Source organism: Ahaetulla prasina, chromosome 7, assembly GCF_028640845.1.
Source record: "Ahaetulla prasina isolate Xishuangbanna chromosome 7, ASM2864084v1, whole genome shotgun sequence".
In the NCBI taxonomy this organism is placed as follows: Eukaryota; Metazoa; Chordata; class Lepidosauria; order Squamata; family Colubridae; genus Ahaetulla; species Ahaetulla prasina.
The window spans coordinates 63,944,324-63,958,870 of NC_080545.1; the positions used below are offsets into that span (position 1 = coordinate 63,944,324).

The following is a 14,547-nucleotide window of genomic DNA, read 5'->3' on the forward strand; positions in this document are numbered from 1 at the left end:
GAAATGAAAAGAGATAATTAGGAGTTCAGGTGTGGGGAAAGAAAGAAGTGGCACTTCTCAACAGCTCTGCCTAAGCAGAACTCCAATATTCCACTTTTTTAAAAATAAAAAAAAGGAAAGAAACAGTAGCAGAAGAGTAGCAAATGGGAGCTAGGACTAAACCCACCACTTGCCCCTCCCATGCTTTGCATTTCCTGCACCATCCCCTCCCATGCTTTTTTCCCATCACTCAGACATCAGATTCAATACTAGAAAGTTTCTCATAAACATGCCCATTGCTAGAGCCATTGAAAGCCCTGGGGTTTTTGTTGTTAGGCACACAGGGGTTGGACTGGTTCCCTATACAGATGTCCTTCTGGAAACGGGCTGGCACAGCTCCATGAAGAGCTGAGACCACTGGCTTGTTGGTGGTGACAATGGCTCGGAAGTCTGGCCTGGCCTTGGGCCCTCCTGCCACCACAGGCTGCCTGAAGAAATAGGATTTGCTGCCATGGAGCAAGCACTGGTCATCCCCAAAAGTGGGGATGAAAGGGTTTTGAGTGACCCGATCGGGGTAGAGAGACTTGCTTAGCATATAACCACCACTAATGCCAGGATTGTTGTGGTGGTGGTGGCTGGTGGCAGGCAGTGAGGACTTGTTGTTGGCAAAAGTGGACTCGCTTGCTGGCATTTCAAACATATGAGCATAAGGGCTTCCCTCCAAAAAGCGGCCTTTGTCCTTTAAGCTCACACTGCGTGGGGCCAAGGCTGCTTCTTCCTTCTGCAGATCCACAAATGTGTCATAGGAGTGCTGCCGGCGGAGCTTGTTGCGATTCTTTTTCTGCACCTTGGAGGCAGAGTTGGAAGGGCTCTGAGGGTACTTGGTGGTGGAGGTGCTGGTTGCCACTGGCACAGGAGCAGATGGCTGATCCAGCTCTTGAAGGGAGTTGTCCTCACTGATATCATAGAGGTTGCCTGCCTTCTTGCAAGCTTCACACCGGATGCATGGCTGACGGGTGGAGTTCTGCCCCACCACAGCTGGGGTGTAGTTATGCAGCTTAGATGGGCAACTGCGGCAATAATTAGATCCTGGCCGTTCCTCCCAATCAAGATTGGTAAGATTTTTTTCCCATGGCACTGGTACCCCACTCACAACACTGTGCTTGTGCTCATTGTTTACTCCAAATTCCCCTGACCCATGTTTGTGATGGGTCCTATTTGTACACGTCCCTGTTCCCCCTAGAGAGTCACGCTTAAAGTCATCTCCCCGTTCTTTATAGATATCTGTCAGATCTACATGTTCCCAATGTGGTGAGTTTTCCTTAGCCCGGAATTGGTCCAAATAGAAATCCCTTAGCCCTTCCTTGTCTCTAAAGTAGCGCTTGTGATCGGGGGAACGGGGACGCCGTCGATAGGCCAGTTCAATCTCATCGAATTCTCTCCGTGATTTAGCTGAGGCTGGGCGTTTCTTTAAACTATCTTTATATTGCTGTTTTCTCCGCTTTGCTGCATTGCCTTCAATGTTGCCATATGTTACCGTATGAGTGGATATGTCTGAAACATCTGAACGGATTAAATCATCATGTGCACCTCCTCCACTATATCGATCACTCTTGAATGACAGCTTGCCATAAAGGTCACCTAACTGGCCATGTTTGGCTGGTGGTAAACCAATATCTAGTGGTTTTTTACTGATGGATCGAGACTGGGAAGAGAAGGGTGGATTATCACAGTCATATAGTCCATCAATAGAACTGGCACTACCAATGCTATGGGGGCGATGATGATGATGATAATGGTCTTGATAAACATTACTTTCTTTTAGTTGTAGATTGCCAAAAGTCCTTTCTACCTCACTAATATAATCACTGAAAAGATTTTCCTCACAAGGGGGGTTATTATAAGACTTGCAATCAGAGTGGGTGAAGCTACGACGATGTTCAGAGATATCATAAACTGATGATTCACGGCGGATGAAATCCAGGGCACTTTGTGGTGATCCATTGACACCTGAAAGGTTAGCCATGTTCTTTGCTGTTCGGAGCAGACGCAAAATATTAGAATGGGTATTGTTCATGGTGGCAGTGGGAGAATTCATCGAAGAATGACGATCTTCAATAGCCACTCCATGGATGCAGCTGTAAATACCCTGAAATGGGGAAAAGAGAGAAAAAAAGGTTAACAGAGAAGCTTAGCAGAGAAGCTACAGAGCTGAAAGTTGGGAAAATGTCTTTTGGTAAATAAGATTTTATCTTTCAAGATTTCTTACGGTATCATTTTCAATTGGGCAACATACTTCCTTTAGAGTTGTTCTCATTTCAGAGAGAAGGACCACTTGCATTTGTATATATTGATTCAAATCATTAATTCTTTTGCCACTACAACAACCATTATTTCACTTTTTACCCTTATTTGTGCTTTTAGTTCCTTTATATTTGGGGATCTATTTCTTTATTTACAAGGTTTGCTAAAGAGCATCAATCAAAATTATTCTGGTTAATGTACAATAATAAACACAGGAGTAAAAGAACAAGACAAGAAAAACACCAATACTTAATATAAAATCAGAAAGCAAACCAGAATCAATCTATAAACCAAAACCTCATTGAAATAAATTGGCTTTTTGTTGTTGTTAGTTGCGAAGTCATGTCTGACCTATCGCGACCTCATGGACAATGTACCTCCAGGCCTTTCTGTTCTCTACCATCCTCTGAAGTCCATTTAAGCTCATACCTACTGCTTCAGTGACTCCATCCAGCCACCTCATTCTCTGTCGTCCCGTTCTTCTTTTGCCTTCAATCTTTCCCAGCATAACGCTCTTCTCCAGTGAGTCCTTCCTTCTCCTTAATTGGCTTTTAAAGACCTTCAAAAATGTATAAAGGGCTGCGCCAAACTGAGTACAGGACAGTATATTGTGTGAAGAGAGGATCACCCAAGAGGCAATTCCACATCTGTGTTATTCACATGAAGTGGGTGACTTAGCAGGCCCTCTTTTAATATTTGGACTGGATGGGCAGAATCAAACTTGAAAAGAAGTTTCTGGTGTATCCCTGTACTACAGCATACTGCATAAGACTTTATAAATTATTGAATCCAAAAATCAACTGACCTTAAGATTAGAAATAAAGAGATTGACTTCACTAATCAAATGTGGTATTTTGCTCCAGATGTACAGTAGCTTACAAGTTAGTTTCAAAGGTACTCCCAATTTGAGGATATTGCGATAGACAAGTTGTGAAATGATTAAAATTTTAGACATTGTCATCAAGGCTTCTTGAGCAAGGAAAGTCCATACATCAGTATGCTGATGATTTACAATTATATACCTCTACTTCTGCCTAGCTAACCAATGATGTTGATGTCTTGGTGTTTGGAGATTGTGGGAACCTGGATGAGTAACAACAGGCTTCAGCTGAACCCCTGAAGATTAAGTGCACTGAGTTTTGGAGCCTTCTGGAGCTGAAACTTTACTGTCTTTGGCAGCTAGCAGTCATGTATAAAATATCCTTTGAACAGCTTCATAGCGTGTGCCAGTTGTGCCCCTTCCTGGACTATAAAACTTTACAACTCAGTTACTCATGTTTTGGTCACATCCTGGATGGATTATAAAGCACTCTACATTGCTCTATCCTTGAAGAGCATCCGAAAGCTTCAGATATTGCAGATATTATGGTGGTGCACATCACCTATGTCCATGACCTGCACTGGCTACCAGTTTGCTTCAGGGTCCAATTCAGGTTGCCTTTTTTGATATGGCCCTCACCTTTTGAACATCATTCCCCCTGAGGTGAGGCTAGCCCTCTGGAACACCATTAAAATGTGGTTCTTCCATAAACCTTGGGAATGTCAGGGTGAGCTTGCAAGGTGGCTGTCTGATGCCAAATGATTGTTTTTTCCTTCAATATAGGGGTTTGTTTTTTATTTATGTTTGAATGTTTTTTTTTATTGTCATTATATTTGTATTCTGTCCAGAGTCATGTTTTGTGAGACAGATTGCTATATTAATTTGATACATACATAGATACATACATAGATACATACATACATAGATTCATACATAGATACATACATACATTCTTGGCACACCAGCCAAAGATTCCCCTGGACACAACTTCTAGCTGCTGCTGTAGCAGGAACCAAATCACAGATTATCTCCAGGGTAATGCAACCTATCAAGGGCTGATGTTACTGGATAGTCTTAATGTCAATTGACCAGCAATAACTCTGTTTGGCAGGAAATAATTTGAATTTATTTCATCTTATCCAGTTTATGACAGCCTTCGAGCATCAGTTTAAGACCTCAATAGATTTGTTTTGGGTTGGATACCACTATTAGATTACTTCTCTCAGAAATTTCATAGAGATGTTAAATAATGTGGGAGAGGAAACTGAGCTCAAATGTCATGCCATATGAAAGCACTCGAGCAACCAACTTGAGCAAATATTTCTGGTAGATTAGAGGTTCTGCTCAAAAACAATCTTAAAACATACATTTATTTCCAATATCTACATTGTTGTTCTTGCCAGGAATGTTGTTTTTAATTTACATGTAACATATTTCATTTTTTTCTGAATAATAAAATCTACCAGGTCACTGCCTACCATTATCTTGTTACCTCTCTAAAAATATGACTACTAAAATGCACTAAAAGACACTGAAGCTCATAGTACCTTCAATTCCATTGTCTCATATATTTATTGAATGATGAGACTGGTAATTGATCTATGGTCAATTGATCTATGATCTATTTAGCTTCTAATTCTGATTAGAAGGAATTCTAATTCCTTCTTACTTTATAATACCCTAAATGAGGCCAACCTTACACTTTGTAGATGTTCTTGGGTACCGTCCTGAGATTTGTTCACTCAGGAATCAAGAAACTGTCAAGCCAAGTACAATGTATTAGTTCACTTGGCACAATCTCCTGTTCCTCTGCTCAGCCCAGTTTTTCTTATTCATTTGGATCACAGCTTGTGACCTACAAAGTCATACTTGCTCCAGTCCTTCCTCAGCAATTGTGACAAAGAAAACAGAACATACTGTAACACTGTATATAACATATCTTTCTCAAGCAAAATTCATTGCCATCTTTTGTTCAATATCTGAATTTGACTTTTCTGGTTATGTAACATGATATTTTAAAGTATTTTGAATTAACTTTATAATTTTATAATCAAAATGAGACATACTTTAAAGCTTAATGAATCTACAACTTAATAGTTTAGGTTTAAAATATTATTTCAAAATTATATTTGATAATATAATTGTAAATTTGTAAATTTCAATATGAAAGCATTTGCAGGAATATTTAATTTTTAATGAACATTAGAAGAGCTATGTACAGTAGGATTAAAGTAATGGTATATCTAGTCCACCTTTTCCATTACAATGCTGGACTAGATATACCATTACTTTAATTCTACTGTACATAGCAGATCATAGTGATCAACCACATTTTCCATTACATTGTGTTTTCATTATCCTTGAGGAAAAAATGCTATTAAAATTGTTTGAAAGTACGGTGATTTGTATTAAATGCTCCTGATTATTACCTTTGCAGGAATGAAAGGTTCTGCTAAAGAGGAGGACACTCCCTTCAGCTACACTCAGAAGCATAATGGATACAAGATATTTCTCTTTTTTTAAGCAAGGGGTGTGCAACCTATGCCCCAAGGACCACATGCCGCCTCCCAAGGCCATGAGTGCTACTCCATTGGCCATTCGTAAGTTGCTATCAAACCATGATTTTAAATGTGACAAAAGAAGGATGCTCTTAAATTCATGAAGATTAATTATAGAGACAATAGTTTTGTTTTAATTTACTTCCTTTATCCACTTCTTTGATCTAGCTCTATCCAATTTCAAATGCATGCTCAAGGATCAAATGTCACCCTCAGTTTTATGCTGGACTAAATGCACCACTGTACTGTAATCCCTGTATTAGATTGAATACACTCACCCTGCTGATGGAGAAGACAACACCAGGCTTGCCAGAACAGACCCCCATGAAGCAATGGCGAAATTGCCAGTAAAAGAGATGTTCACAGATGAAGGTGATGAGGCTGAGGGCCATGGCTGCTCCCAACATATAGAAGACTCCTGCCATGTTGTCAATATCCAGCTGACTACTCATTACCTCATTCTTCTCATTGTGACAAATCCCAGTGAGCCAGAGAGCTTCTAGTTCCTCCATCTCCCCTATAAAAGAGTTGGGGAGGAAAAATGAAACATGAAATTCATTTGTGTGTGAGAGAGAAAGTATGAGTGAGTGAGATAATCAGAATAATAGAGACTTCTATTTTTAACTAATTTTATTTGGTATTTTAAAGCATTCTTAATGACAAATATGCTTTGCAGTCTTCATCCCTGTGATTCACAAAGCTTCTTTTCTGAGATTATTCCTCATTTCCCATGAACTGAGGGGGCTTATGGAGACTTGCCAAATATTATTTGTGAACACACAGCTAAAAGTGATCAAAGATTCATGTCTGTGAGATCATAGCTGAATCTGCAACCTGCTGGATAAGATTGGCACTTGTGTTCATTTGTAAAAGAGCAATGGCAGAAGGGTGGTTTTTAAAAAAATCAGCTTGGACTCAGCTCTTACCTGGGACAAAAACAACCCCTTATCATATTCCAAGGAACCTATTGTTATTTTCTATTATATGGGCAGGTTTAAGATAATAACTACAACTTCCTCATATTGCCTTCTTTATAAATAAAATAACTTGGTTGAATGCAACATTCAGTACTGTTCAGTAATCTCTTTGGCTGATTGAATAGTAAGTTGTTTAATAGCAGCTGTTTTGCTTTTTTTAAAAAAAATCCTAAAATTGCATAACAGGTGCTGTATTTGGTGTATTCTTTATATACTTTAATTCCTTATCGGTCCAGTGCCAGATGGCATTTTTGCAAAGTAATGACCTCAAATTTGTGGTGTAGACAACTACATTGGGAATACATTTTGAGACATAATTTACCATTCCCATGATCCTCTGAACTTCATTTTGGCATGTCAGTTTTGATACATCTGCAGTTGCTTTTCCTTTTGTGTGGAAAAAGGTCTGGTTTAATGCCATCTTTTGTTAGTATAACTCTCAGATATTTCTTCAAAGTTTGCTTTTGTTCAATTTTCAATGTTCTTGAGGTTTTCCAATGCTGCCCCTTCTGCAGGCTATTTAAATGGTCTTCCCCCAGTGACTGATGGACTCAGGTTCCAGGGGAAGGTGGTGAGGGATATCCCAGTTGCTCTGTTGCATGGTCTGTTGCATGGTCTTGTGGAGGCTCTGGCTACAGCCTTGAATCAGAAGGTGGCTGTAACCCTGGACAGGATCATGTCCATCACCTTCTTGACACTCCTGCCATTCATGGAGGAGTTGAGGGTGCTGAAAAGAGCCAAGAAATGGGTAGAGTGCTGCTGAAGGGAGACAAAGATTGAATCCTATTGACCACAGATTAGAGCTGCTAATTAAGGCCTACCTCATGGCAGTAAAAGTGGTGAAACATCACTATTTCTTTGCATTCATTGCATCCACAGAGTGGTGCCTGTTGGCCATGTTTAAGGTCACCAGGTCCCTCCTCAGGAAAAATGGCTCAAATGAACATTTATAGGGCCATGCAGAGGAATTTGTCTAGCACCTGATGGATAAAACTGCTTGAATTCATTCTCAGTTAGATTCCAACTGTGGAGCAGGTCCATTGGAGATGTCCAAGGAGCATATTTATCCAGTTACCTGGTAGCACTTTGACCCTGTTGGACTTGAGGAAATATACAGGCTCCTCAGGGTTGTTAGTGCAGATACTTGTTTATTAGATCCTTGCCCTCCTGGTTGGTAAGAGCCTCCAGGAGGGTGACTTTGGCTGGTAAGATCCAGGAGAAGAGCATTTTCTGCTGTGGTCTCCACATTCAGGAATATTCTCCCACCAGTGGTGAGATCCACCCCCATTCCTGGATTTCCAGAAGAGTCTAAAAGCTTGGCTCTGCCACTTGACCTGGGGCCCCAACTATATTAGGGGTAGCTGGCGAGGTAGAGAAGATTCTCACTTCCAGGTTGCCCCTCATCTTGATTCTTAACTTTTGTTTTTTTTATTCTAATTTTAGAACTTTTTAACTTTTATGATATTGTAAGCCACCTAGAGTCAATGTACTAGTAGGATGGCTGGCATAGAAATTTAAGAAATAAATAAGTTTTGTATTTAAGGACCTGACTTTTCCTAGTACCAGTTTTAACTGGTAGTTGTGTTCTTCTATGGTGATTCATTCATGTCATTCATGTATAGCACTGTTGCTTGAATACCTACCATCAATTTTGTAAAGTATGATAGAAGATTTCAAAAGCAGAATATAACCCAAAGGAGATGCATTGAAAGATGTATTGACTGTGTCATATTACATTTACATTCACCTATGTATCTATGTACCTAGCAATTCAAAAGCACGTAAAAAATGCAAGTAGAAAAATAGGGATCACCTTTGGTGGGGAAGGTAACAGCGTTCTTTGTGCCTTTGACATTTAGACATGCTGGCCACATGATCACGGAGACATCTTCGGACAGCGCTGGCTCTTTGGCTTTGAAACGGAGATGAGCACCAACCCCTAGAGTCGGGAACGACTAGCACATATGTGTGAGGGAACCTTTACCTTTACCTTATGTATCTGGGTGTGTACTGAAATTGTACTGAACTGAAATTATTTATTCAAAGATATTTTAAAAATATCTTTGTACCGCCATTTCTTCTATCACAATGTCACAATGCTCTCTTTGCTTTTGCTTGTTTGTTTGTTTCATTCAATCATGTCTGATTGTTGAACAAAGCTTTTCAGAAGTGGTTTGCCATTGACTCCTTCCTAGGGCTAAGAGAAGGTGACCACTCAAAGTCACCAAGATGGTTCCATAACTAAGACAGGACTAGAACTCAGAGTGTCCTGGTTTCTATCCTGAAATCTCAACCACTACACCAAACTGATTCTCAGTTTATTTTCTTTTGAGTATACTAGTTTAATTATTTTAAGTACAGGCTAATTCTCAAAATCCATGTTTCTTGCAAACAATAGTTATATAATAGATCCACTTAATCTGAAGTTTATTCTTCATTATGGCAAATAATTATTTTTGCTTCAGTTCTGCTTTTGTTTTTGTTTTCAATATTGCTTGTATATTGTGCATTGTATGTGTATCTCCCTTAAGAGTAATGGATGAATTTTTGGAAGTGTCACAATATTACAAAATACAACTTTATGCTCAGTTCTAAAATGCATTTTCATTAACCATGGAGGATTTTTTTCTGCAATAATTTTATATTGATGCTATCGATACAGTTAATTACTTGCAAACTGTTATATGTTTTAGGACCATTATGGTGCTTCATGGGTTTAATAATATTCTTTTTACATAATACATAGTTTTTTTCATTTCAACATGAATTCAGTCCACTCATTGTGTCTACTGGATTCTTATATGATTGTAGACATAGTTATTGGATATAAGTCATTTTTTTGTACCCATGATCAACTGTTAGACTGACCTCTGCACCAGTAAGAGTTATATAATTGATAATAAATCAATTATTGTTTTGATTAAGCCTATGAAGAATTTACCTTCTTTACATTCATGCTATTTTCGTTACCTCTCGCTTGGATTATTGTAATGCTCTCTACATGGGGCTCCCCTTGAAGTGCACTCGGAGGCTTCAGTTAGTCCAGAATGCAGCTGCGCGGGTGATAGAGGGAGCTACGCGTAGCTCCCACATAACACCGCTCCTGCGCAGACTGCACTGGCTACCTGTGGCCTTTCGAGTGCACTTTAAGGTGTTGGTTACGACCTTTAAAGCGCTCCATGGCTTAGGGCCTGGGTACTTACGGGACTGCCTGCTGTTACCACATGCCTCCCACCGTCCCGTACGCTCTCACAGAGAGGGACTTCTCAGGGTGCCGTCCGCCAAACAATGTCGGCTGGCGGCCCCCAGGGGAAGGGCCTTCTCTGTGGGGGCTCCCACACTCTGGAACGAACTTCCCCCGAGCTTACGCCAAATACCTGACCTTCAGACATTTCGTCGCGAACTGAAGACACACCTTTTTATTCGCACGGGGCTGGCTTGAATTGAATTTTAATCTTAAATTTTGTAAATTTGATTAATTTTAAATGGGGTTTTTAGCTCACGGCATATTTTAATTTTTTCAGGCTAATTTAAAATAAGTTTTTTAAATGCATTTTAACTTGTACATTGTATGTTTTATCTTGCCTGTACACCGCCCTGAGTCCTTCGGGAGAAGGGCGGTATAAAAATCAAATAAATAATAAATAATAAAATATTTTTTTAAATTGTTTTTGTACTTTTGCACATTTCAGCCATGTAATTACACTTTCGATACTTATGACATTTTGGCCATTTGCTGGACACTATTTACAGATATACTTCCCTCCCACTTTATTATTGATAGTTTGCCTTGTTTTGAGGAGTTAGGTTTTGTTGTTGTTGTTGTTGTTTTGCTCTCTGGTTTCTTTGCTAGAGCCATAATTATATTTCTGACTGGATCTGCTGTTATCATTCCATAAGTCTTTATTACAGGTGATGGCAAATAATGGACTATGAATTACCAGTAATTATCAACTATGGGTGAGCATCTTCTGCCCTTTGACTTATATCAGTAGCATTTTCTATGGACAAATTGTCCTCTCTAAGTAACTGGTCCTCAATTATCTTGTTTCTTATGCCCAAATTATTTGATCTTTGAGTATTCAGACGCTTCAAGTGCTATAGAATTCAATGGTCCAGGTAACTTTGAGCATACCACATATGCCCATGTATCACCATTGCTTCCCAAGTTGGAAATACATCTGTACAATACCTGCATCAAGGCCTTATGTTCAAACATGCTCAACCATGTCACTTTAAATATCATGCTATATGCATTATATTATAAATAATAAGCCTTGTCAAAATAGATCATTTATACAATCTAAAGTGAAACCTATTACATTTACAAGTAACCATTTTCTATACAAATTGAATAGAGAGTTAATTAAAATAATGTTCCACCAGGCTGTCTAGGTATATTTATTTTAGATACATATAATCCTCAGATGGACAACTCTAGCTGTAAACCAGACAACTAGAGATTTTAACAATCAGCTCTATCCTCCCATGATTTCTTCACTTCTACTAACACACCTTTGGTACTTGGATGACATTGACTCAAAGCAGCGATGATGCATATCGAACACTTAACAATGTATTCCTTAACCTATGTAAAAGACAAAGTTTCTTTTCCTCACTTGCTTCAGACACATGTGAACCTTTCATTCCAGCGAGTGCATCAAGTATTTAAGAGCATTGGTGTTTGTTGGAGTTACTGCATCTTTTGCCTATGTATCCCAGCTCACATTTCATCTGACCCAGCTCAGGAAAAAACCCTTCAAATGCAGTTGTGCTAACATACTACTTTATATCACTCAGGATTTGCTGGGAAAGCACAGTGTACCTATAAATCTGATATGGAACTATTGAGAGATTTACACTTAAATTTCTCATCGCACTTCCTTATGCATTAAGAAATCAACTCTCCCTTGCCACTGCCTCTATAGCAGCCTATCAGGAAAATATTTTACAAAGACAAATGCACACAAATATATCTTGCCAGATAATAAGGCTGTAGGATGGGGGTGGGGTGGAGACAACTGCAAACTAATTTAACTCATACAGTACACAGAGCCCTATGGTAAGATACTTCACTATTGGCAGATTTGAAGCAGAGAAAGTGCTCATTGATAAGCAGGCTGTATTTAGTGATTGGCCAATTCTGGCTAAGCAAAGTTTGACTAAAGATTCTGGTTCATCAAATTCCAAACTTCAAGCACTTGGATAATGCCATGCTGAAAATATTTTCAAACTGCAGATTGAGAAGAAAAACTGGAGGAACTGAGGACTTGTTTTAAAATGTATTGGGACTAATTGGCAATTGGGAAGATAGAAGATGTGACAGAAATCGTTAACTTTAATAGCTGAGTAATTTTATTTATATCTACACCACATGCAACATAGTCCTCCTGATTATAAAGACATTATACCAGTGGTTTATTGCACATTTTGTTGGTGTTCCATAAGTACAACCAAAATCCAGCATTACTCGAAGCTTGTTGATACTGTTCTATGCTTACTGCTTCTTACATCTTGTCTGTGCTTTGCATATCATTCACCCAAAAAGGAATCAGATGATGAATATATATGTATTTGTGTACTGCTGAGGCTGGAAATACTTGTTGGCGTTCCTGTCAAATATGCCGAAATGATTTGACTGTCTTTGACATAAATAGCATGTTTGCCTTTTAATGTCTTAATTCTGTATTCATAATTACAAAGCATATTTATTTTATTTCATCCTCCCTCCTAACTTGTCTGGGCGACAGTTGGAATACAAACTTAGAAAGTATAGCTTCTGTGTCTTTGAGATTTCTGAAACTCCTCCTAATGATGTTTATGACTATAAGCCACTTTGGTAATTGCCACTGAAACGTTGAACTGTAAATCTCTCAAATAAATAAATGGCTGTAAAACATCCACTATGATGCAGTGGGTCAGAGTTTTTTAACTAGTATTCTCTATTAGGTTAAAACACTGGAGGGTTTAATGAAGTAATCTTAGTAAAAGTATCTTTTTTCTTCATTATCCAAATTACTCACCATCGCCAAAAAGCTGTAAAATTGCAAGATCCACTTGCCGCTTCCAGCCAGAATTCTTCTGGATGGCAATGCCGTAGCCAGTAGAAGCAAAGACCTTTCCACTGCCAATTGTCACAAGCTTGCAGCCTTCATCTCTGCCAGCCATATAGTTTAGCACAGCAGCATCATAAATAAAAGCATCCAGTTTCCTACAGAATGTCAAAAACCCCAAAAGGGGGAAAGAATAACAGAAAAGTGTACAAAATCAAACCACTGTTTAGAAATCAACTGTGAGAAAGAATGAATCCAGGTAATGCAAGTATTAATGCAGAACTAAAATTTGAGCAGTCATGGGATCAATGCATATGTTTCCGGCATCTTTCAGTCTATAAAGATATCTTCATAACCCAAGCAAGAAAACATCTTCCACTTCTCTGCATAACACAAACCTGAAAACATCTTCATTCACTATAACATACCCTTCCTTAACTATGAAAACTATGTAGCAATAATTCGGCAACATGCCTAGGAAAAGTACACAGTGATTAAAGCAGTAAAGCATACCATTTCCCAATCAAACAGCTGGAGAGATAGTGTTAAGCAAAATGTAATTACTCAAATTAGATTTGGCCAGGACCCCTGCTCTTGTGAAGAGTCCCATGAGCATCTTTAAATATGACAAGTGGTTGGAGATCATGTTATATCTCAATATAAGGGCAGAAATGTAAGCTTTATATTGCCCAAGTAATCTCTTCATGAAGATGAAAGTAGTACTGAATATTTATAGACAGACAACTTCTGTCACCAAATCTATGATGAAGATGGAGCAAATCATTTTATTTATATTTTTGACAGTCTTCAATCCCTGAAAACAGGGATTTTATTCTGGCACCTTCATAGAAAGTTAATTTTTGAAAAATATGTAGAGAGCAGAAAGGGAAAGACCTCCTTCATCTTTTCCCATTTTTCTTTCTTTTTCCATCTCTTGTTTTAAAACAACCCCCTTGTGCACTAGTAGTGGCACTAATTTCTCTTTGCCTCATTTAGTGGTCAATCTTCTTGGAAGAGTGGGTCTCATCCTGTTGCTTTTAATGTGCCCCCAAAGTTCATGAATGTTTGCGGGGCACAGATTAAAGGGGAATGTTTGATATTGTATTATTTAATACTAGCTATATTTTGACAAGTTATTGAACCATTTGACTGGTTCAGTTCACATTTTATTCTTATTATTCACATATTTCCATAAGGTTTTTCGTATTTATCCCAGTAGGACACTTGGCTATAAACAGCATAAAACTCTTAACTGGGCCATAAAACCTGGCTCTGCTTTTGGTCTTTATTTCATGCCAGCCCCCTCTTGCTGGCAGCTTATCAAAGAGCTGCTTGGTGGACTGCTGTGGAGTGCTAGCAGAGTGGGGAATGGTACTTCTGGTAGTCTTGACAGGTCTATTTCTCACTGTAGCTGCCTCTTCCTCCTCCTGGGATTTTTCCCATGTACATATATGTACCCGAGGAAGGCATATTTCTCTGTTCATGTGTATGAACTGGATTTTACATCCTAATAACAAGATGGTATTGGGGCCAAAATATTTATCTATTTGAATTTATAAAATATGTTGTTCTTTGAACAGATGCAATGGACAGTTTGCCCAAGATCAACAACAGTAAATATGCCTGCCCAATTCCTCAGTACTTCCTTATTTTGTCTTCATTCCACTGTTTGTTCATTGATTCATACTACTGATCCTCTTACTGCATTTCACTGAAATGTATATAAATATTTATGCTTCAAAATTTCCTCATATCTCCTCTAGACAATGGTGTGGAATGGAATGGATGCAATATTTTGGTAAAAGGAATATTTGAAGAAGTGAGATATCTGAAGAGGTAGCTTTATACAGTCAACA

The 14,547-nt window shown here is 38.7% G+C and overlaps 1 protein-coding gene across 1 annotated transcript in view; it reads right to left on the reverse strand.

Annotated features, from left to right (window-relative positions):
- Positions 1-229: 229 nt before the first annotated feature.
- Positions 230-14,547, reverse strand: part of GRIN2B (glutamate ionotropic receptor NMDA type subunit 2B) — a 268,549-nt gene continuing 254,231 nt past the window's right edge. The window contains exons 10-12 of the mRNA XM_058191227.1: positions 12,662-12,849; positions 5,940-6,178; positions 230-2,128 (exon numbers count right to left, since the gene is read on the reverse strand). Of these exons, the coding sequence (XP_058047210.1) occupies positions 230-2,128; positions 5,940-6,178; positions 12,662-12,849 (2,326 nt within the window). The remainder of the gene's footprint in view (positions 2,129-5,939; positions 6,179-12,661; positions 12,850-14,547) is intronic.